At 46.4% G+C, this 22,033-nt stretch overlaps 1 protein-coding gene across 2 annotated transcripts in view; it reads right to left on the reverse strand.

Moving 5' to 3' along the window:
• The window catches only part of DPYSL2 (dihydropyrimidinase like 2), a 52,372-nt gene that overhangs the window by 24,963 nt on the left and 5,376 nt on the right, over window positions 1-22,033 (reverse strand). The window contains exons 1-3 of one of the 2 annotated variants that reach the window (XM_059870391.1): window positions 17,203-17,421; window positions 13,918-14,006; window positions 12,500-12,684 (exon numbers count right to left, since the gene is read on the reverse strand). In XM_059870391.1, coding sequence (XP_059726374.1) covers window positions 12,500-12,684; window positions 13,918-14,006; window positions 17,203-17,241 — 313 coding nt within the window. In that variant the 5' untranslated portion in view covers window positions 17,242-17,421. Of the gene's footprint in view, window positions 1-12,499; window positions 12,685-13,917; window positions 14,007-17,202; window positions 17,422-22,033 lie in introns of those variants that run through there. The other variant, XM_059870390.1, reaches the window with a different exon arrangement.

The following is a 22,033-nucleotide window of genomic DNA, read 5'->3' on the forward strand; positions in this document are numbered from 1 at the left end:
GAGTCAGAAAAATCCTCATATGATCTCTTTTTGGCACTTGGAATCTCTCTCAAATTAAAAAAAAAATGAAGAGCAATGCCTTTATATTTTTGACCCCTTGCTAAACTCCAGTGAATTTATTGCTTCAGCGAGAGAGCTGGATCTAGCTCTTTGCCTTGCCTTGAAAACAAAACTCTGCTTTTGGGATGGATGTGCTCATGGGTGGGGATTAATGGCTTTTATAGCTTCCTGGCATTGTGGCATGTGCATTTTTTTTTTTCTTTTTTGCAACCTGCCTCAGTTGAGCAAGCCTTGGCTTGCAAACAACCCATTCCTGGAGCTTCTATTAATAGCCCATGCTTCCAGCTTTCCACTGGAAAGGATTTTTTTCAACTGGTTTAATTGTCATCCAAAGCACGCATGAAAATTTTCTGGGGCTTCAGCTCATGAATGCCACTACCAGAAAGGAGAAAAACTGTTTGAAATGGACAAAATAAACATGAGTTAGGGTCAGATGTTACCAAAATTGTGTATGTAATAAAAACCATGTATTCAGGGCTCCAGTTGCTATTACGGACAGCAGTTTTACACATTATTTCTTGCTCCTACCAGCACTAAATGTGCCTATTGTTTAAGAGGGGTTTATAAGGTGAAAATCCTTAACATTTAAGCTTAACTGTTAGCAGGCAGATCTCCCCTACCCAAAACTTTAAATAGCAGCTTGATCACTATAAACACATCTGCCTTTTTAATACTACTTAATCCCCACAGCAACTGCGTGTGATGAAATCTGGTGAATTTATTGAGTTGTACATTCTGTCACAAGCCATTTTATTGAGAGGCTGTAATTAAATTCAGCCCTGGTAATTGCACAGGTCCCTACTTAGAAGTCTGGAGTTGTCAGGCTGCGGCTGCAGGAATATTCTCCTGGCACTGATGTGAAGTGGGAGTAATTCTGTGAAAGCAAGAGGAATAAAATCAATCTCTGTGACCTGAAAATCAGGCCCTTGACTGACCCATAGATTATCCCATAATCACAGACCTTATTTCATCCAGGGGCTTCAAATTCTCAGCTGGTAAAATATCACAATTTCTTCTACCTTTATGCATCATGGCCCTTCTATGTGTCAATGAATTGAGCTACCAAAAGCTGTCTCATCCAGTAAAAATAGCTCTTTTCAACAGCAAAAATTCTGATTTAAGTATTAAACCCCAATTTCCAGCTAAGCAGCCCTGCACCCATCCAGAGACCACAGCCCTTCTCCGAGCTCAAAAATCCCAAATCGAGCAATCCAGAAGAGCCTCACACCTCCTTTTTTCTGATTCCATCCCAATTCTTCCTCTAAACCACACTCTGGGTGGTGGGTTTGATCTGGGAAAAGGAAGGACAGTGACAAAATCACTTTGAAGGAAACTGCTCCATGGACCTGATGCACCTCAGCTAAAGAGAAATCAAATTAAGGATTTTCTTCACACCCTGGCTCCAGCAACCAGATTTCCTGCTGTGTATTTGTGGGGATTTATTCGCACAATGTTTTATTCTTGTTCCCCTCCCCCTGCCCCCCTTCCCCAAGAAAAGATATTGGAATAAAGAGATTATTCTGAAGAGTTACAGCCCTGCACAGAACAGCATTTATGGTGCTAATACAACTACCCAAGGATGGTCTCCTGTACACGCCTGCCAAACTCATAGTAAAGGCAGCCTAAATGACATCACATGTTGTTTTCTGTCAGTTCAGATCCAGCTTATAAGACCTGATGCACAGAAATCAGAAGCTGGACCAGGCTCAGAAGAATCAGACACATCCGTGCTCCACTGATTACATTTTCAGACTGCAACATTCCCTTATTCCCTCACTGATGTCATACAGATATTTCACTTGCCCTTTTGGCTGATTACATCCAAAATACAATTAAGAATTTGAGGCCAGCTGGACACAAACATAAAGAACTCACACAATAATTAATAACCCTCCCCTGCAGGTGGCATGGCAGCATATTAAGGTCAGATCAAAAAAAAGGCTCCATCTCTTCCCAGTACATATTCATTGTGTATTTATTGTATCTCAGGAGGTCACCATGGCAGAGAAGGAGGGGAACCAAGTTCAAAAGAGAAATGAAAGTGGTTCCAAGATTTATCCTTTCTTTCAGGCATTACTCCACACTTGAAGGCCATGAAAAGAGCACACAGAACTTCAAAGGCTTCCATATGAGTTGGTCTGTAAACCTTGAGGGACCGAGATGGAAAAAAACCTCGGTTTGTAGCCATGACTTTCAAGTCAACACAAAACACAAGAATTAATAACACATCCAAGGGGCAAGAGCTGGTCAGACACAGGAGGGCAAAAGATCACGTGCCATGATCCAGCCCTGTCCCTCTCAGGTCACTGGAGATGTGTCCTGCCCCTTAGGCTTTTTCCACTCACTGGGAAGCTGGAACAGTTCTGGATTTGCAATTTTCTCACTAAGTTTTGGATTCTCACCTTCATTTCATGGCCCAGGGTTGTCTCAGGGGTGTTGGAGATGAAGATGAACATGACTGTGGGATGCCAGTTTTTACAATGGAAATTTGTAGTGGTCCTGAGAGGGCTTTGTGTGTTTGGGATTGGAAAAGTTGGTGGTTTTCCCCCCCAAAAATAGACTCAATGTGAAGAGCTCTGATTCTACACAAGCACTTTTTATTAATACAGCTTGTGAGAGAAATGGGGAAAATAAAACCCCTGTATTTGTCAAATAAACATCTCCCCTGCCCGGATGAGAACCAGACACTTCCTCTCCTCATGACTGTAACAAGGTGACATCATGTTCCACGGAGGAAGTTGTCACCCACCACCATCAAACCACAGCCCCTTCTGCTACAATACCAGCAGTCCCCGTCCTGTTCCCACTCAAACCACTCTCACACACAACTGCAGGCAGGGAAGTGAGGGCTGAATCAGACCTAAATGTTTATGGAGAAAACCTGGTGGGAGGTGCAGCAAAACCTGGTTTCCACCGAAGGACAAGGATCAAGCAGCACATCTGCCCCTCACACAGCCATTTCCTGACCACACCTGCCCATCTGCAGGTGTTCTCTCCACTCTGTGGCACTAATATTGCCTGCAAATCAGCTCTTGTGCTTGCTGAAATCATTAACCTGTGGGAGGTCCTAACTAGGTTATCCCCTGTTTAAACAGAGACTCCTGTGGCATGTTCCCCAAGCTGCTGAATTTCCCCTTCCAGCTCTGAGCCAGCCCAGCCTGGCCTCACAAGCTGGCTGGTGTCCTCCCAGATCTGCAAAGAGTCCAAGGTTTGGGGCACAGAGCGTCACTCCTAGGCAGCACACGAGCTGCCCACCCAAAGAGAGACACCCATCCTGTGGCAAACTGGTTTGGGAAACTCCTACACACAAGATCTAACTTTTGTTTTATGCATGCACCAAGCCTTTAGGGGCAACTCTTACTTTCTACACCTCGGCTTAATTTCCTGTCTCAAATGTGGTATTAGAAGGAAATTCTTTACTATAAGGGTGGGGAGGCCTTGGCACAAGTTGTCCAGAAAAGCTGTGGCTGCCCCATTCCTGTCCAAGGCCAGGCTGGACAGGGGTTGGAGCAACCTGGGATAGTGGGAGTGTCTCTGCCCATGGCAGGGAGTGGGACTGGATGGACTTTAAAGTCCATTCCAACCCAAAACATTCTGGGATTCCATGGACAGCCAGAATTGCCCCTGGATCTGGGCAGGATGGCTCAGTGGGAGTTGCTCCATAGAGCTGCCACTTTTCCCTTTATGACAGTGTTTGCATTGCAGAAGGACTGACTGGTTCAGAGTCCTCAGCTCTGGTCCTGGTTCCATGGCCCAATTCTGCTTCTAAGAACACGCTGCAGAAGTGTGTTTTCTCAGCTGCGCTACAAAGGCTTTCCAGAACTCTTTCCATTCACAGTGAAAAGAGTCTCTACCCATCAGGCAGAAAAGTCCTTTGTAGCCCATCAGTAGCCGAACTCTTCTCTTGGGACACTGATACTAATCCTCAGAAATCTTATCTGAAGTAAAGAAAAGCCTGCTGGAAAGTATCATTAACTGACAGTGACTCTGGAACGAGATTTTTTTGAATATTGGAATATTTGAATAGAGAATCCTGTGACAAAGCCCCTGGCTGCTGAACTGGCCTTGCCTGGCTTTTCAAGGAGTCTGGAATCTTGCCAGGCCCATGAAGAGCCCCAGTTTGGAGGCACAAACCACTCAGGCTGTTGCAGTTTAGGAGCCCTCCCCCTTCCCTGCACCAACTCAGTGCTGTGCGATAATTTGGGAGGGTTCTCCAGGAACTCCTTCCCCAGTTCCTGCTGCTTGGAGGCTGTGCAAGGGAATTTCATTCATATGTAAAACACCCCCATTGAGTCCCCCAGATTCCAAAAATATCCACACTGTACATATGTAGCTGCTTCTAGGGACAAAAGCAATGTGCTGGAAACACACTCGGACAAGTGGCTGAAAGGGAGGCTTCTGAAAGCTGAGCCCTTTTTGCTGAGCTCTGAAAACCAACCAAAGCAACTCCCAGCTCACATTTGCATGTGATATTTACAAGTTCCTTCTTTTACCTACAATAGGAACCAAAAGCACTCTCCTCTGGATCTACAGATGTCAAGTGGGAAGGACAGGGATCATCTCCTTACTTCCAGTGCTGCCCACACCAGCTCCTCAGATAGCTCTTCACAAAAATAATCTCTTTTTACTTATGATATGAGGCTCTAGGTGAGCTTAATTAATTTGAATTAAAACCACAACCCCTCAGCAACAAAGCCACCTCCCATTATAGACAGGCAGCAACCAGCATGGAGAAATGGAACGACATTCCCATTGTCACAGAGGAGGTCCCAACACCAACTGCAGGGTATCAAGGGAAGAAAAGAGTTCTCCCAGAAGCCATAACTTGTAAATGTCCATCCCTGCATTCCTTGTAAATGCACAGGGCTTCCATGGGAGTGAGGGCTGTGAAAAGATGCAGGCACAGCCCCAAGCTGCTAACAACTGGCAGTCCCTGAGTGTGATTAAAGTGTGCCAGACAGGAGGAGCTCATTTGTATTCCTCAAACAATTCTCCCTCTCACCAGAAAGATCAAAAAAAGAAATCCAGTTTCTAAGAAACAGATGGGATCTACGAACTCTAAAGGCACTGGGGCTGAAGGAAAGAGGGGGGAAAAAAGGCTCTGCTGATCAAAGACATCAAATCCCACTCCACAGGCAGCACTCCAAATCCATCCCAAGAGGGGAATCCTGCAGTTGGTTACAGCCTTTGCTTCTTTCAGGCTCCACTTGCTTCCCTCCCATGGCACACAGAGCTAATTTCCAACGTGGAGAGCTGAAAGGTCCTGCCTGACCAGGGCATTTTCTGCTGAGTCAAGCCCACAGGAAGGCAAAAGCAGCCAAGGTGTTGAACACTGGTGGGGAGGTGAAAATTCCCTGCCCAGAAAAACAGGCCAAGAAAAGCGCTGGAAGTACCACTTCCTGCTGCTTCTTTGAAGATCTTGTCAAGACTCAAAGGTGATTAAGACTTCTAGCAAGGCCTAACACACATGCTCTGAAAACCTATCACAAGCAGTTAATGATATAAGAAGCAAGGTGGATAATTTCATTTTATTTTTTAAGATTTTTTTTTCCATCCACAGCAGACCTGGAGGAGCCAACTTTTACACCAGGCCCCATGAAAACATCATGTACATTTTCCATTGATGTAAGTGGCTGGGTGAGACACAGCACATCAGAGAGAGCCACTGGCTCTTCTGTGTCATCTCTAAGGCCTGCAACTTGGGGAGGAGAGCACTGGACAAAGAAAGCAAGAATTTGGGGATTTTTGGAACTTTTCACAAGGGCATGTACTCATAGGGCAAGGGAGGTGGTCTTAAGCAGGAGAAGGGCAGGTTTAAATGACGTATTAGGAAGAAATTCTTTATTATTTTATAAATTCTTTATTATAGGGTGGTGAGGCCCTGGCTCAGGTTCCCCATCCCTGGAAGTGTTTAAGAACAGGCTGGACAGGGCTTGGAACCATCTGGGTAGAGGATGGTACCCTGCCCATGGCAAGGGGTAGAACAAGATGATCTTTAAGGTCCCTTCCAACCCAAACCATTCAGTGATTCTGTAAGAAAAGCACTTCAAAGCAGCTCTTCAAGCAAAAGAACTCTTCCCCCACAGTGGGAAGGCAGCGTCATTGATCCCCAGCATTAAATGGAATAGGAGGCATTAAGTGCTATTGCATCAACAGACAATACAGGTTAACTTCTCCTGAAATAAATCTCTTTTTGGATGCATGAAAAAATCTAGGTCAGTCACATCTGCACTGTCAGAACTGCTGCCACTCTGGCACTCGTGAGTTCCAAACTAAACCAAACTCCAGCACGTGTGGAATTGATTCCATCCCCTCCTTCCTGCACAGAGAGAGGCTGGAGCAGAATGGGTCAAAAGAAACAAAGGGACCCCTCACCTGCTTTTTAAAAAAGTCACTGCTACCAAGAGGCAGAAGGATGGAGAGGAGCAAGGGGCAGGATCCCCAGCAGCTCTAGGGAAGGAAAAGATGGGAAAATAGGGAAAAATCTCCTGATTGACTCAAAAACAAGCCAGCCTAGACTGCAGAGGTTTCACAGGACTACAGCCCAACACCAGGAAGAATGATTTCACCTTTCAGCACTGAGGGGGGATGATGTCCCAGCTGAGTATGTGACAGCCAGCATTAAACACTCACCACACCACAGGTCTCCTGCATCATCCCAGACACAGCCATACAGTCCCCGAGTCCCTGTGTGCTCCTCACAGGATCCTGTTCCTCACAGCACAGAGAGGTGGCAAACAATAGCTCCAGCCCAAAGGGTCAAAAAATGCCCCCTCAGCACACACGGAAACACATAACACATCTGAGGTCTGCACAGCTGTTTCCTCCTGTGCTCTCTGGCAAGGGACATCAAGGACTTGGCAGATCCCCATGAGCCCCCGCTGGAATCCCCACCAGAACAATGGGGGATCCCATCCAGCACTGCTGGGATGCTGGGAGCAGAGCAAACCCTGGACAGAGGCTGCACAATCCACTGCAGGCAGAGCCTAATGGACTTAGAGGGGTTTAAAAGCTCGGGAAGAGAAGCTCACACCAGAGAACTGCCCAGCTCTGCTTACAGCCCCACTTTCTCATTAAGGATTTTAAGGTTGCCCTGAATGAAAGATACAAACACAGCAGCAGGAAGCTGGGAGCTGGTGAAGCAAAGAGATTTAGGGTGAATCGGGGCCAAGGTTGGTTTTGGAGGTGTAAAAAGGACCAAGGGGAGCTGGAGACAGGAGGGACAGGGCAGGAGGGACTCTGCACCTCTGTGTGGCGATGTCATTATTCCAGTCACAGAGAGCAAGGATTCCCACTCACAGAAATCCCCAATAATGTGTAGACATTTTCACTACATTTCTAGAGAATTAAACATTGCTTTGGGGCAGAAGAAGTGCTGCCAGAAAGAGAAACGAGTTCCAGAGTCAGGGCAGCCCATCTGCAGGGCTGCTCCCAGTGCACAGTTCCTCTTTCATCTCTGGGTGCAAAGAGAAACATAACTGGGGCTGGTGCCCGTGGAACAATGCAGTGCTGTGTACACACAGCCAGGGACCTGGAGAGACACTGCAGCTCTGTGGTCGCTGCTCTTGGATGCAAAATACTTGGTTTTATAATGCCAGCTCAGCCACAAGTCCCTGCCTGACCATTGCTGTCACCTCCTTCTGTCTCTGCTTCCCTCCTCCTCCTCTCACCATTTAGACTATAGAGCAGCACAGGACTAACCCTAATAATACAAATAAATGCACCAAGTCAGGTAGAATAGAATTTAATCTCCACTGCTGGGTTTAAATACCACCCCACACCCTCATCCTGTCTAAACCCCACTTTAAGCTGAGACTATCACAGAGTCTGATCTCCTTTGGGGCATTCTCTGTCACACTTAGATCAAAACCCAAGCAGTGAGGAATCATTCCTGACTAGAAACATCTCCTTCCAGCAAGGTGGTGATCTTCAGAATGACCTGGGAGACCTGGTGTCACCTCACTTTGAGTTGGATTGTGGCTGGGCAGCTCAAACTCTGCTCAAATCCCTGCCATGCAGCCCACAGGAGCTCTTTAATAGCAGGGTCAGGAATTAGGGAGCCAACAGCAGCCCATGCGAGGCTCCCCTTCATTTCCTGAACTTCCCAAGATACACAGGCTCCCCTCCCCAGCCTTCCCTCCCCATGTCATTAGGATAACTGCTGCTCAAGTTCAAAAGGCTGCTGGCTTCCAAGCCACCAGGCCAGAAAAAGCTATCATTTCTCCCACTGTAATTTCTCTGTATGATTATAACAGTGGTTGACTGAGTCAAGAGAGGCAATGTCAGCAAGAGATTTCACCCAAGGACAGCAGATACCAGAGAAGAAGCAGAGTCTGGGAGGAGGGGCTCAAATGTGTGTGGGAGCTGGCCTGGATGGATGGAATTCTCACTGGGACATTAAACAGGCTCAGGGATCACAGAGCCAGTAAATATACAGAGCTTAACTTTTTCATCCTTTCTGCAGGGCTGGGAGCAGAGAGGCAATCCTGCCCTTGCTCAAATCAGGGGGAGCTCTTCAACTGATTTTGATGGGGATTTCACCCATCACAGTTAATCAGCAACCAAATCATCAACAGGCTCCAGGAGGCCACCCTGTTCCTAGCAGGGATTCTTCCTCCTCCAACAGCTCCCGGGATTGGGTTGTATACCGGAGTATTTACCTAGCTCAGGTTGGGAAAACAGGGACTCAAAAATAGGTGTGTCTTGTGCAAAGCCAGGCACTGGGCTTTGGTGATCCTTGGGGACCATCCCCTGCAATTCAGGATGGTTTGTGAGTCTATGAAAAATGCCATTTTTAGCTCACAAAACTTTAGCCTCTTGTAAAGGGCAACTTCAGACAGAGTCCTTTTCCAAAACTCTGGAAGGACTGGTCTCTTTCCATGGAACTCAGGAAAGTTTAGGGAAGCAACTAGAACAGGTTGGAGCGTATCTAATACTCTTCTCTCCATCAAAATTCTCTGTGGAGCATTCCGGAATTCTCCTTTCAACTTAATGCCTAAACATTGCATTCTGACATTTCAGAAGGGCGAGAATCCAAGTTTTTTTCCCAGAGCAATGTTATCCTAAAACCCAGAGGGACAGCTTTTCAGCTAACATACCCACACCAGTATTTTTCTAAGGTGGGGACCAAGAAAAGGACTGTGCAAATTGTCACTGCAGAAAAACAAAGATATCACAATACGTCATTTCAGGCAAAACCAACTCTGTTTGTTCCTCTGTTAGCAAAGTCAGCTGGAGCCTTGCCTCTGGCACTGCAGAGGGGAGAGACAGAAGGATCATAGCTGGAATTCCTGCTCAGATGGCCTCAGGGGAGCCAGCAGAAAAAGAAATCAGCCCTGACTCCTAAGTGAAGCAACCTAGGGAGGGCTCAGGAAAGCAAGAGACAGAGAGACAAAAGGGCAGACTTGGATCCTCACCCCCAGCCCCTTTTCCCTGTTCAGCTGGGAAGCCCTGGATTGGAGCCAGATCTGCTTCCCACCAGGATAAATGTCCCCTGTGCCACAAAAAACACACAATTGTTCCATTTGACACCAGGACCCATCTGATTCCCCCTCCCTGATGCTGCAGGGATGAATTTAGAGGGGGGGAACAAGCAAATGAGGACAGGGCTTGGAAAAAGCAGGTTACATTCTTGTGCATTCCTTGAACGTGTCTGCCATGAGAATTCAAGGGGCAACATTGAATTTGATCTGAGCTGAAAATGAGGTTCACCAAAGCACATCCTCCAGATGAATTCCTGGCACTGCAGATCGATGCAAAAACTCACCTAAGTCAGAAATTGACCCACAATTTTTATAAACCAACCATCAGCGGAAACCTACCCAAGGCTCTCAGTTCAATTTTACTGAAAACCACATGCAAAATAAATATTTCCCTGAAATGATTGCAAAGTTAACAGCTTTAAAGTGCCCTCCAGCACAAAAATGTGAAATAAATTGAAGCATGAAGCTAAGGAAGCGGTTTGTGTGCCCAAAGTGAGGGTTATGCATAGAGCAGAGAAACAGATGGAGTAAAGGTATTTGTAAATAAATCATACATAGTTTGCTTAAAGCACTAATAAGGAAATTGGGTGGTTTTTTCCACAGATCTCATATCCAAAAAGAGGTGATTTTTCCTAAAAAAGATTGAAGAACAGAGACACAGATGGATAGAAGTCCACAAGAGGAGCAGATTCTCTTTGCAAAATCTCAGCATTTAAAACACACAATGAGATAAGAGTGTCATTTTCAGGCTGCAATTTGTGATATTGTGAATCCAGTTCACTAAATATTGTCCTCTTAATCATAAGAGAAAAAATGTTGCCATCCACCACAACTCCCACCTGCTCTGGGGAAGCCCAAGGGCCACCCACCAAGAGAGTGTTGACCAGAGCTTCACTGTGGAAGAACTTTTCCAAATGCTGTAATTTTGCTCAGAGAAACAGCTGAGCTGACACAGGGCAGAGGCTACAAAGCTTTGAAGTCTACTCATCAGGATCATTCATCCTGCTTTCTGCTGGTCCAGTTCCTGATTCCCACCTACCAGAAACATCTCTCCATCATCCTATTTAGTCCAATTAGTCCTTGCTGCAGTCTCGGGAAGATTTTTTTGTTGTTCAGAGATGATTTTGTATTTTGGTGTCTTTATCTGAGATACTCAGGATCTAGTTTAATCCCTAGCCTCCTCTAAATGGTTTGCTCATGGTCATAATCCAAATTATGCTCATTTTCACAGCTGTAAAAGGAGAAATTGTAAAATGGAGTATTCTCCCCCCACCTCCCTAACTCAGAAAAGCATTACATTATCATTAGTGAAGTATTTGGGTACTACAGGCATAAAGGCCATAAATATTTACACACATAAAAGATTTCTGAAACAGGAGGCTCTGCCGAGGTAAAATTAGGCACCCAAAGTAAAGGGCTACTCCATAAAAAATTTGCCAAACCAATTTCTACTTTCAAAAAGTGCCACTGAGGGGAACAGTGCTGCTGAAAGGTCACATGTAGATGACAGAATGTTATTTTGATCTAATTCAACTTAACAAGGAAGAACAAAATGATAATTCAAGTGTGAACCAGGTACTCTAACAAAGGAACAACCAGTGAAACAAAGTCAATGAACTGAGGCTGAAAATAAAAAACCATTTCAGTGCTATGGATTTAAATTGACAGCAAAGATTTGAAGGAGAATTGGGTATTAGTGTGCACAAAGGGACCATCCACAGCCACATCTCTGTGCGGGTGAGGTTATCTTCAGACCCAAACCTCACACTCTGAAGTGAAAATGTTACGAAAAATAATTTCCCGAGTTATTTTAAGATTATTTCTTTGAAGCATCCGACTAAGACCTACTTCCAGCCTCCTGTCAATCCATCCAAGTCCACCCACCAGGCGAGGGATCAAGGACTGCTCACAGCCACGCTCTGGGGGATGAGGATGTTCCAGTCCATGCAGAGCTTGGTTGGAACTGAGGAGAGTTAAGCTGGTTCCTGGCTGTGCCTAAGATCTCCTTATACCCACAGACTGGACAAGAGACACAGACACATGTTCTGAAACAGCTTCTTTTATCACTCTGTATCTGAACCCTCCTCCTGTGGAATGGCAGCACCTGAGAGTACATGAAAGACTGTGAGATGCTCAGATCACTTTTGGATCACTTCACACCTTTATTCCTCATTCCTACATGCAGCAACACAGCCTGGGACACCATGGCAGATTTTTACACCTGATCAGCTGCCCTGCAATAGAGGGGTTTGTTTTTTTCCTCTGGTTCAAACAAAGCTACAAGGTTATGACTATGACTTGCTTGTGGAGTTTTAAGATCCTGTGGCCAACATAAGCAGGGACAGAGAGCCTGGAAGTCATTCCTGAGGCATTTTAGAGGCAGAAGGGATTAGATTAGATACCAAAAGTATCTAATCCTGCTGGAAGCACAACAGTCTGCCTTTTTTATTTTGAGGTATTTTTACTTCACAATTCCTCTCTTTCTCCAAAGGAGGAGATGAGCCCAAGTGGAGCTACACTAAAAAATCCTGGTGGCTAAAGCAGATCCTGACATAAGTGGTCCAGTTTTCAAAGACACACTGAACATTGGCATCAGGCTTCTGGGTGTGAGAAACACAACAGATATCTCTCCACAGACAAGGGACCAAGGCACAGGAATGGGGGATCTGCTCCTCACTCTGGAGCCAGAGGTCACAGAGAGACTGGTTCCAGCAGGAGCAGACCCAAAAGCCTGCTGAAGTCACACCACCAGCAAGGGAAAACAAATGAAATGAGTGAAAACTGCAAGATGGGGAAATCCTGGGGTCCTGCTTTTCCACCCCTACTCCCACAAGTTTTCCCGGCAACCTGGCCAGGCATCACCCACTGGTTCAGAACATGGTGGCTCCCACAGCTCCTGCTCTTATCTGGGAAAGAGAAAAGCCCAGCTTTGCTGGAAGAGGAAAGCAGGTACTTACTGATCATGGTGGTGCCCCCAGCCAATGCCGCCTTGGTCCCTTGGAAGAAATCATCAGCAGATGTCATTCCCTGCTCTGGCATCTGGAACCGGGTGTGGACGTCGATCCCTCCAGGAATCACCATCCTGCCGTGGGCCTCGATAGTTTTCACTCCCCCTGGCACAATCAGGTTCTCCCCTATTTGCCTGGAGAAAAAGGTTTTGAGGAGCAGGTCAGGCACACGCAGGTAAGCAGCCTGTAAACAAACACCCCTGTGCTACTTAGCCTAGCTGCAGTTGTCTTTTTCCATATAAAGCAGGGCACAGGAGCAGCGCACATAGGGCTGAGGGTGGTTTATTCCTCCCGTGGAAGCAGCTGCCTAACGGTGAGTTAAGTGTGCAACTCCTTCAGGACTTTGGGATAACATTAAAGGAAGAAAAAGAAGGAGCCCCTCTGGAAGGGGCTGTGCAGGTCACGGATGATCACTGCACCCTACATAGCTTTTCAGGGGCTGGACTTTTTAAAGCAGCAGCTCAACACTTGATTCCAGCTCTCTAACAGCAAATTGGTTTGGGAACACTGAAAGAATTTTTGCTTCCTTATTTTCTACCCAATATGTAAGCATTACAGAGTCCCTACACAAACAAATTCAAGCAGATATTGGTTACCAAATTCCTGGTGAGACCCTCAGAGGTCTCTCCAGTCCAGCTCTTCACAGACCTATTTTTAGCAGCGCAGTAGTGGATGCAATTAATTAGCTGTCTCTGGCTGGCTCCTTTAACTTTTAACCTTGATTGAAAAAGCACATGTGCTGGCTGTTTAGCCAGAATAGGAAAATTCCTTGTTTGTAACCTCTGGCTTGTCTGTTTTTTCCAAGGAGTAATTTTCCAAAGAAATCTGTAACACATTTAACGTGCCAGAAACACATGTTCCAGGCCTGAAAACACAGAAAGAGATCTGAACCTCCTCTACTACAGGATCCTTTTTTACTTGAAGGGGGGTTGGAGTGATCTCTGCATCACAGACCCAGAGAAGTCAGCACTGCAAGAGACTTCCAGAGGTCACCTAAGTCCAGCCTCCAAGTCTAAAAGAGAATTGTGTTAGGATGCTGAACTCTGAATTCAAAATATCTGAAGTCATAACTCAGTGAAACTTTACAGCACAGATAACTTCAAACACATGTGTCATCTCAGCATGGGGCTGCTCTCATGGCTAAAATTAAGCGCATGTAAGTACCTCCTTGGAGACAGCAGGGTTTGGGCCCGGTTGTTTATTTATTCAATACCTTGCTTTTAAAGCTCCTTCATTAAACACCAAGATAGACGTGGAAATATTCATTTTTCAATGTAATTTAATAGATCTCTCCGAGATTAAGCTATTCCAGCCAATCTGCAGTGCATTTCTGTACATACCCAATACCACCATGAGGCTTCACTTACTTTATCAACCCATCCTCCATGTAAATGTCTGCATAGAAGGACTGGTCGTCATTAACTATTTTACCACCTTTGATCAAAAGACGATCGCTCTACAACAAAAGAAGCACAGCACAAGACACAATTATTCAATGGGAGAGCTGACAGTCTGCAGTGTCACTCCAGAGATGAAAGAGGAGGGAAGGCAAGAACCTCTGCATTATTCACCAGCACACATCAAAACACAAGTCAACTGCTGCACTTTCAACTGGAAAGATAAAATGCTTTATTTCATCTGCAAGGGTTTTCATCACTGATGATGCAAAAAAAATCCAAAATCAGAACGAGGAAAGAGGTGGATTCCAGTGATCTTATCTACTCTGGCAGCTTCACTCCTACCTGAAGCCTGCCACCATCACCTGCAGCAGCAGCACTAAATAGCACTTGGAGGGATGCATTAGAACCACATCTCTTATTTCCTTCTGCCTTGGTCATACAAAATTTCCTATATGCATCCACACAGCGGATTCACTGCTTGGCTTAACGTGAGACAACTGCTGTCAGGGAAATGGCCCAAAAGTCTGTTGCCAGGGGTTACACAACACAAACAAACTCCTTTGGTCCACTTCAGCGATGTTTCATTGCAGTGGATCCGAGCAGAACTGCAGAACCAGATGGAAATGTGCACGTATTTAGCAAATTAGGGTTAAGGGAAGGATATACAAAACAGTTATTAAAATCTCCTTAAATTAGAAGACAGTTTGGCAGGAACAGGAAGGTAATTACAAAAAGGCAGCTATCAGGCAGCACAATTTTATCCCAGCCCAGGTTACAGCTTGCTTCTGCAAGATTTTTGGTCAAAAACAAATGTTGGCTTTTGTGGTTTTGTGGTGGTTTTTTGGTGTTTTTTTTTTTTTTTTTTTTTTTTTGCATAGTAGTCATAAACAAGCGTGAAACCCATTGCAGAGCTCCTGATGGGGAGGAGAGTTAAAAAGTAGCTGCTACATCCCCATGGTTCCTTCATTCCCCACATTACAGATGCCTTTTTACAGCAGATGAATATTTAAAGCAAAGCACATACATGCTCTGAATCTTTGGTTTAAACCACACCTTTGGCCCTCAGATCTGTGCTTGTACCTACTCTGATTCTTTTTTCCCTTCTCACAGAAACACCTTTGGAAGAGAACAAAGCAATACCAGCACAGCCAAAGGCTGGGGAAATCAAAAGCTGGACTTTTAAATTAGAGGTGCCATGGACTTAGAGAAAATATATGTAAGAATTTATAGAAAAATACATATAAAACAGCGGCAGGGGTGCTCAGGGCCCTGATTCTGAAGCGCCAACTCCACTCGTTGAAAGAACGAACAATCAGGCATTTTCCCAAATTCCTCATAATAAAACTGAAGAGTTGCAGCACCCAATTCTCAACTGACACGGCTCTTTTAACACCAAAAGGGCTCCAAGAATTGCATCAGACACCGATTTATACCATTAGATCCATCTTTTGTATCACTGCTTAACATCCAGGAGATGTTAAGTCCATCTCCCTCCTTCTCTGCTTCTCCTTCCTCCTCCTGCTGCAATGGAGAGTTCCCCTGGATAATGCCACTGATTTCAAACACAAAGAAACCCCCAAAATTTAAATTTAGGAGCTGCTGCAAATGCCAATAAGCCTGAGTGAATTAATGTGGGGTGTGAAAAACCCACTTGTCTTTCAATAACCAGCCTCTCCAGCAAACTGTCCTACATGTTTACCATTTCCAGAAATACTGCAGTGTTGATGCCCACCTCCACTGCAGACTCCTCGTGCCTTTAAAATGGGAAAGCCTAGCCATGGATGTCACCAACAGCCCAAGTCTTCATACACTGGGCATCAATTAGGGAAGAAGGGAAAAAATATATGTAAAGTGACCACAAAAACGAAGCCTGGAACATTTTAATGATGCTTCTGGCAGTAACCAGGGCTGCTGCTGGGCTCTTGAGAGGGCTCTGAGATCAGGACAAATCCTCTTGCTCATCTCAATCACCTTGGAGACAAAAGCACACGCAGCTCACACCCCTGCGAGGGCCTGCCACCAAATCTGTGTCTATTCAGCTGCAAAATCAGGGCAGCCACACATCCATTATCCTCCTTTTTCCAGTGTTAGCCTCGGCTGATAATCCCAGGTTTGCACAACAGTAAACAGAAGCAGAATCTCATTTTTCCTACTTCTTTGCAGGAGGATTGTGTGCACAGAACATAAATCAGAGCGTTCAGCCAGAAGAAAAATGCGTCATGCTACTCCTGGCCCGTGACAGGGATTCAGCAGGAACCTCCATCGCCCTTTAAACAGAGACAGCTTTTTAAACTCTTTACCATTGGACTCTTGGAGGGAAACTGACTCCCCGTTCCAGAGAAAAAATAATTTAAAAAAATGAGAATGCACCATTTAGCAATAACCATTTTGCACATCCCCTGCCTTCCTTAAGCACTGCAATTGTACAATCCAGCGACTCCTGCCCAAACCCGACACGTCAAAGCCCCGTTTCAGAGCTCCTTTTCCTGCCCCCGAGGATGAGGAAGGAGGACGGGGAAGGGTGTGTCCGTGGGGAAGGTGAGGAACCGCTGCCAAGGATGAAAAACTCCTGTGTCCAAAAAAACAAGCAGCTCCAGCAGCCCGTTAGTCGAGGATATCTTACGTAACCTAAAGTTGGTACCCTTGGATCTGCAATACCTGCCCTAAATCGGCTCCTACAACAAGGAGACCGAGGGAGGAGTTTATATAACGGCTCCTTCCCTGCTCCCCCAGGACCGCACCGAAACCTGCGCCTTGCCAGAAGCTTCCTGGCGAAGAAAAGACTATCCTGGAAAATCCCCAGCGCCAGCCCGGCGGGGATTGGAGTCTCGAGCTGATGCCGGAGCCGGAGCCGCCCTTCGCCAGGCTGGGGCGGGCGGGGATGGAGCCTCCGGGAAGGCACCGAGACCCTCCTAGGCACAGCCCGAGGGCGGGGAGAGCCCCTCCGGGCACAGCCCGAGGGCAGGGACCCCTCCCCGGGCACAACCCGAGGGCGCCGAGCGCCCGGGCGGGGGTCCCCGGTGTTGTCCCGGGGCCGGCGCTGCGCTGCTGCGGGGCCATGCCGCTGAATCCGCCACCGGCCGGGCTCAGCTCCGCCGACCCCGGCCCCCCCGGCGCTGCAGCACAGGAAGCGCCGCATTATCCCTGATCCCATTATCCTGCCCCAGCCCCGCATCGCTCCGGCACACAAAGGGCTCCATCCCCGCGCACCCCTCCCCCTTCCCCAACGCTATTCCCCTGCGCTCCACTCACCGTGATCCGCGGAATATTTTTCTTCCCCTGATAAGACATCTTGAGAAATCAACCCCCGATGTATTTATTCAGTAATGTTATACGTTTTTTAAAGAGAAGCGCGGCGGCTGCTACACCGCTATTGTCTCCCGCGCAGCAACTGCTCCGCAACCTCCCCTTCACCAGTATGTAGATCAAGAAAAGAAAAACCAAAAAAACCCCCCCCAAAAAAAAAAAAAAAAAAAAAAAACAGAACAAAAAATAAATTCCCCGAGGCCAAATCACTGCGATCTCACGGAAGGGGAGCGGGGGGGCGGGGGGGGCGCGGCACGAGAGGTGATCGGCGCTCTCCGCAATGGCAGGAACGGGAGATGCAGCCAACCCTGCGCGCCTCTCTTTCTTCCCAGTGCCCGGAGCCCAGCCCGGCCCGGCCCAGCCCCAGCCAAGCCCGGCCCAGCCCCGAGCAGCGGCGGGGCGGGAACCGCGCATGCGGCCCCCGCCGCTCCCGGGTCCCGTCCTCCCAGCGCGCCGCGCCATTGGCTGAGTGCCCGCGGGGATGCAAATCAACAGCGGCCTCCGCCCAATGGGAGAGCGGGGAACGCACCGGAATGCAAATGAGCGGTAGGAGGGGCTGCTCGGTCCCGGCGACAGGGCGTGGGAGCAGGGATGCGGACCTTGAAGGTGTTGGGATATCTCGGGCTATATCGGGATGAATCTCGGCATATATCGGGATATCTCGGGATACACGGACCGGAATCCATCAGGACACGCCAGGCACTGCCCGCCCGCCCCCCGCCCCCCCCCCCCCCCCGAAACGCTTCCCGGGGCCCCGGGTTAGTGAAGCTGCAGCGCTGGGCGGGGCAGCCGCGGGGCTCTGCGAAATGAGCCCTTCGGGGGATGCGAACGCCCCGTTTTATTCCCCGCCGGGGCTGCGAGATCCCCGGGAGGAGCGGGAACGACCCCACTATTCCCGGGCGTGCGGACACCCCCATGCAGCCCCCGCTGAGGCTGTACCCCATCCCGGGAAGAGCGGGAGCCATCCCCCATTCCCAGGGCTGCGGACAGCCCCCATCCGAGCCCCCGCACGAAAAGAGCAGAGGATGCCCGGTGGGGACCTCGCTGCTTTCGATCTTCTTTGTCCTACCCCACCCTTCCTGGCCCTCCCAATTAGCAAATTGGGGGGGCGGGGGGGAGGGAAGGGAATGAAGATCTGAAGCCACTCCCGACGCTTTGTTTTCCCAGTCTGCCTTCTCCCACACCTCGTCCAGAAAATCCAGCCCGGATCCAACCCCCCACAGACACCTATGGTCACTAACCTGAAACCTTAGTGCCAGGAAAATGTGGACTCAGAGCTACGCACCCGGGCGTGGGGGTCCTCTCCATCGTCCCTCGGGCCATTCCTTACTACTCCAGTGCTGCCAACTCCGTGTTCCATGTTTCAGTCACACTTGGAGTCAAATTTCTCAGTCCCTGAACTCCATAAGCTGGTACTTCAAGGAAAGAAATGCATTAAATGGCATAAATATCTCCTCATTGTTTTCAATGCACTTGTCCCAGTGCAGGGAAAGGAGGTGGAATCCGTGGCCAAGCAGGTTCCTCTGACATCAGCTGTGCTGCGGTCAGGTACAACACAAATTTTGGAGAACTCAATACCACAAACTCACTTCTGCTTGAAGATTATAACTAATAATTAACGATCAAAGACTTACCTTCTTCCCTCACTCACGATGAATTCCACATCACATAAACTGCATATTTGCCTGCCTCAAAATTGTGATCTCTACATACCCAAATGCACCATGCACAGCCAGTAAGAAATGAAACCTTTGGTCTAGGAGAGTAATAAATCATTATAAAAACAGCATCTGTTCAAACAGACTCCTATCAGGACCTTTTATGTTCACTTCTTCACAGGAAGTTCTAAGGAATATAGGGAAGTGTTTTTTCCTGGGTATAGGTAGGATATCACACAACACTTAAGGAGCTGATATGTCAATCTGTTAATATTCAACTAGCAACAAATGAAAAAGTGGCTCATTACGAGAGTGACAAAATGATTAATTTGTCAGCCTGTAGGGTTTATTTTGATTTAATGATTAGAATAGACAACCCTGAATGACTTATCCTGAGCCTCTGATGTGTGCTTGAAGAAGTTTTGAAACCTTAGCATATTTTTGCTCAGAACATGGCACCAGGAATCTACACCACATCTCTAAATTTAGACAGTGCAACTGTTCCTTTTTTTTTCTCTTTGATGCTTGCTTTCCTCCTCAGTTTAATATCTGAACGGTTCCATGCCTTTTATTTGAAGGTAGGAGAGTATCAGAGAGAAATCACACACTGCCCAAGGTTGGGAGCTGGCACCCAGGCCTTGGGCAGTGGATCACCAACACATCTAGAGCCCATGTCAGCTGCCCAAACATACCTATTACAATTTCTCTTTTTTTGATTTAAAAAGGCTTCCTACTGCACATGGGCTTAATTCAGGGCAGCAGTTCTTGAATGTTAAGTATTCCATAATCATATATTCCATAACTTGGATCCAGCAGTGACTAGGGTCAGAAAGCAATAACCAATCTTCAGGTGACTTAGCTTGTCTTTCTCATCACTTTGTTGCAAGAACCTAAGTAATACAGAATGAAATAAATTCAGAGATTAAAGGGTTGGAAAACCACAGTTGTTGGAGATGCAACATTTACACAGCACCAAATTTTTAAAACTTCCATTATTTAGGACAAGAAATGAGCTCCCAAACATGTCTCCTAGCTCCATTACAGCACACCAACGTGCCCCAATTCTCTTTGCTTTTAACAATGAGCTAAAACGTTGTCAAAATACGTAATTTTTAAATTAGTGTCGTTGCAAACTGGCTTATTTAGCCTGGCTTAAAAAAGCTAAGTAATTGCCTATGGCATAATCTCACATGAGGGGAGGGGAGGGGTGGAGCTAATGGACAATGTTGGGATGAGAACAAGTGGGGAACAGCCTGGAATTACTTAAGTGCATCTTTTTGGTTGGTTCTGATAGGGCTTGGAGCAATCTGGTCCAGTGGAAGATGCCCCTGCCCAGGGCAGGGGGTTGGAACTGGATGAGCTTTAAGGCTCTTTCCAACCCAAACCATTCCATGATTCTCTGAGTAATTCCTCTGGTAAATCTCTAGTTCCTGCATAAATTCCCCCACAAGTTAAATGAAGAAAAGTAACTATTTATGAAACATCAGAGGCAGGAGTTGGGTCCTCTGTTAAAAGAAGAGAATTGAACTTCCTTGTTACATCCCGGCAGGGCTGGATGTAGCAGTCCTATAGCAGTGCCAGGATATTTTGAGAAGTGATGGGATATCTGGATAATGCTGATGCTCTTTGTCTTCCACAGGTCTCTTGATGCACACAGGGGGCTGAACAGGATAAAATTAAAGGTGTCACATTAATGAGCACTGTCGAATCAATGCTAATAAAGGGAAGGACAAGAGTGTCCCTGACCCATCCTCAGGTATTTGGGGGAATATTGGCCAGGATCATCAGCAGCCCTTCCTGCCCAGCTGCTGCAGCACTTGGGAGGCTCTTGGCAGCAAAAACTTATTTCATGTTAAAGGAGCATATATATGTCTAAATTTATATCCTGCAAAGGTCTAGAGGGAAAATGGCACAGGAATATGAGAATCTTTATGCAGTGATAATCTATACTAAAATCATCAAAATAAATCTATGCTGAAATAAATCAGCACAGGCATCAGAGGAAATCAATTTACATCAGCTCTGAATCTTAACTCTGAGATTCTGTGAACTACCATAAAGCACTTGGAGAAGAATTTTATTCCCACTGTGGAGTTACTCGATGATTTGGGAAAGAATTATTAAAAAGAGTTTCTTCCTGTGTGGAATTTTAGTGTAATGGCAACAAAACCCACAGAATTTCTGCAATATCCAGATTGCTTCTACTCCTACTGAATATTTAAAGGTGTGTCCACAATGGCATTTTGCCATGAAATTAAAAAAACTGCAAATGGAAATATCCATTTTAAAACTTAATGAAAAGAGGGATCAGAGATGGATTTAAATAAACTGGGCCAAAAGAGCTTTCAGGAGTTCACCCATCAGGCCCTAATTTTCTATCATGATCCTGCCAATGCCAATTGTTGCATCAGCTCCAACTCTCAATGATTTTAAAGGAGTTTTCCATGGATCCAGGAATGTCCTGCATCCTAGGAAGTGTAGGGAGAATTAAATCCAGGCTGATACATGCTAGGAGGAGTTACATCTGTCCTTCCCAAAAGATTATGAAAGAACTGTTCTTTATTAATTACTGTAAATTAAATTACTGAGGGGAGTTGTACTTGACAATGGGCATTTCTTGCTTCATTATCTTAGAGGAGAAAATTAAAATTAAGAGTCACAGCATAGAAATGACCATGGGGGTAAAATGTTACTATGAGGAGGTAAAAATCATACAGCCTCTCAGAGAAACAGCTTGATATTTTTTTGCATACAGACCATCTCCTTTTTTGAGGATAAGATTCACTTTCTAGCCACACAAACAGGTCAATCAAAATGTTCATTCGATTTGCAAATTAAAATTAACCTTCCAATTGATTTTCTTCCTTTGAATATCCAGAGAACCCTTCAGGAGGCTCAAAAATAGCATTTTAAGAAGGCTGTTAGTGTTGGAGTGTGTTTCTTAGTGGAAATGTCCTGAGTACCATGATGTGAATTATCCTTAAACAATCTCAGCAATTAAACAATTCCCCATCATGTAGCCGGGAACAAGCCAGGCTCTCTTCAGGGTTCTAGACAGGGATTGTTCTGTCAGGGGTTATACAATTCACAGAAAAAATGTGCTATTCTCTCCAAACCGC

This window comes from Haemorhous mexicanus, chromosome 30 (assembly GCF_027477595.1).
Source record: "Haemorhous mexicanus isolate bHaeMex1 chromosome 30, bHaeMex1.pri, whole genome shotgun sequence".
NCBI lineage: Eukaryota > Metazoa > Chordata > Aves > Passeriformes > Fringillidae > Haemorhous > Haemorhous mexicanus.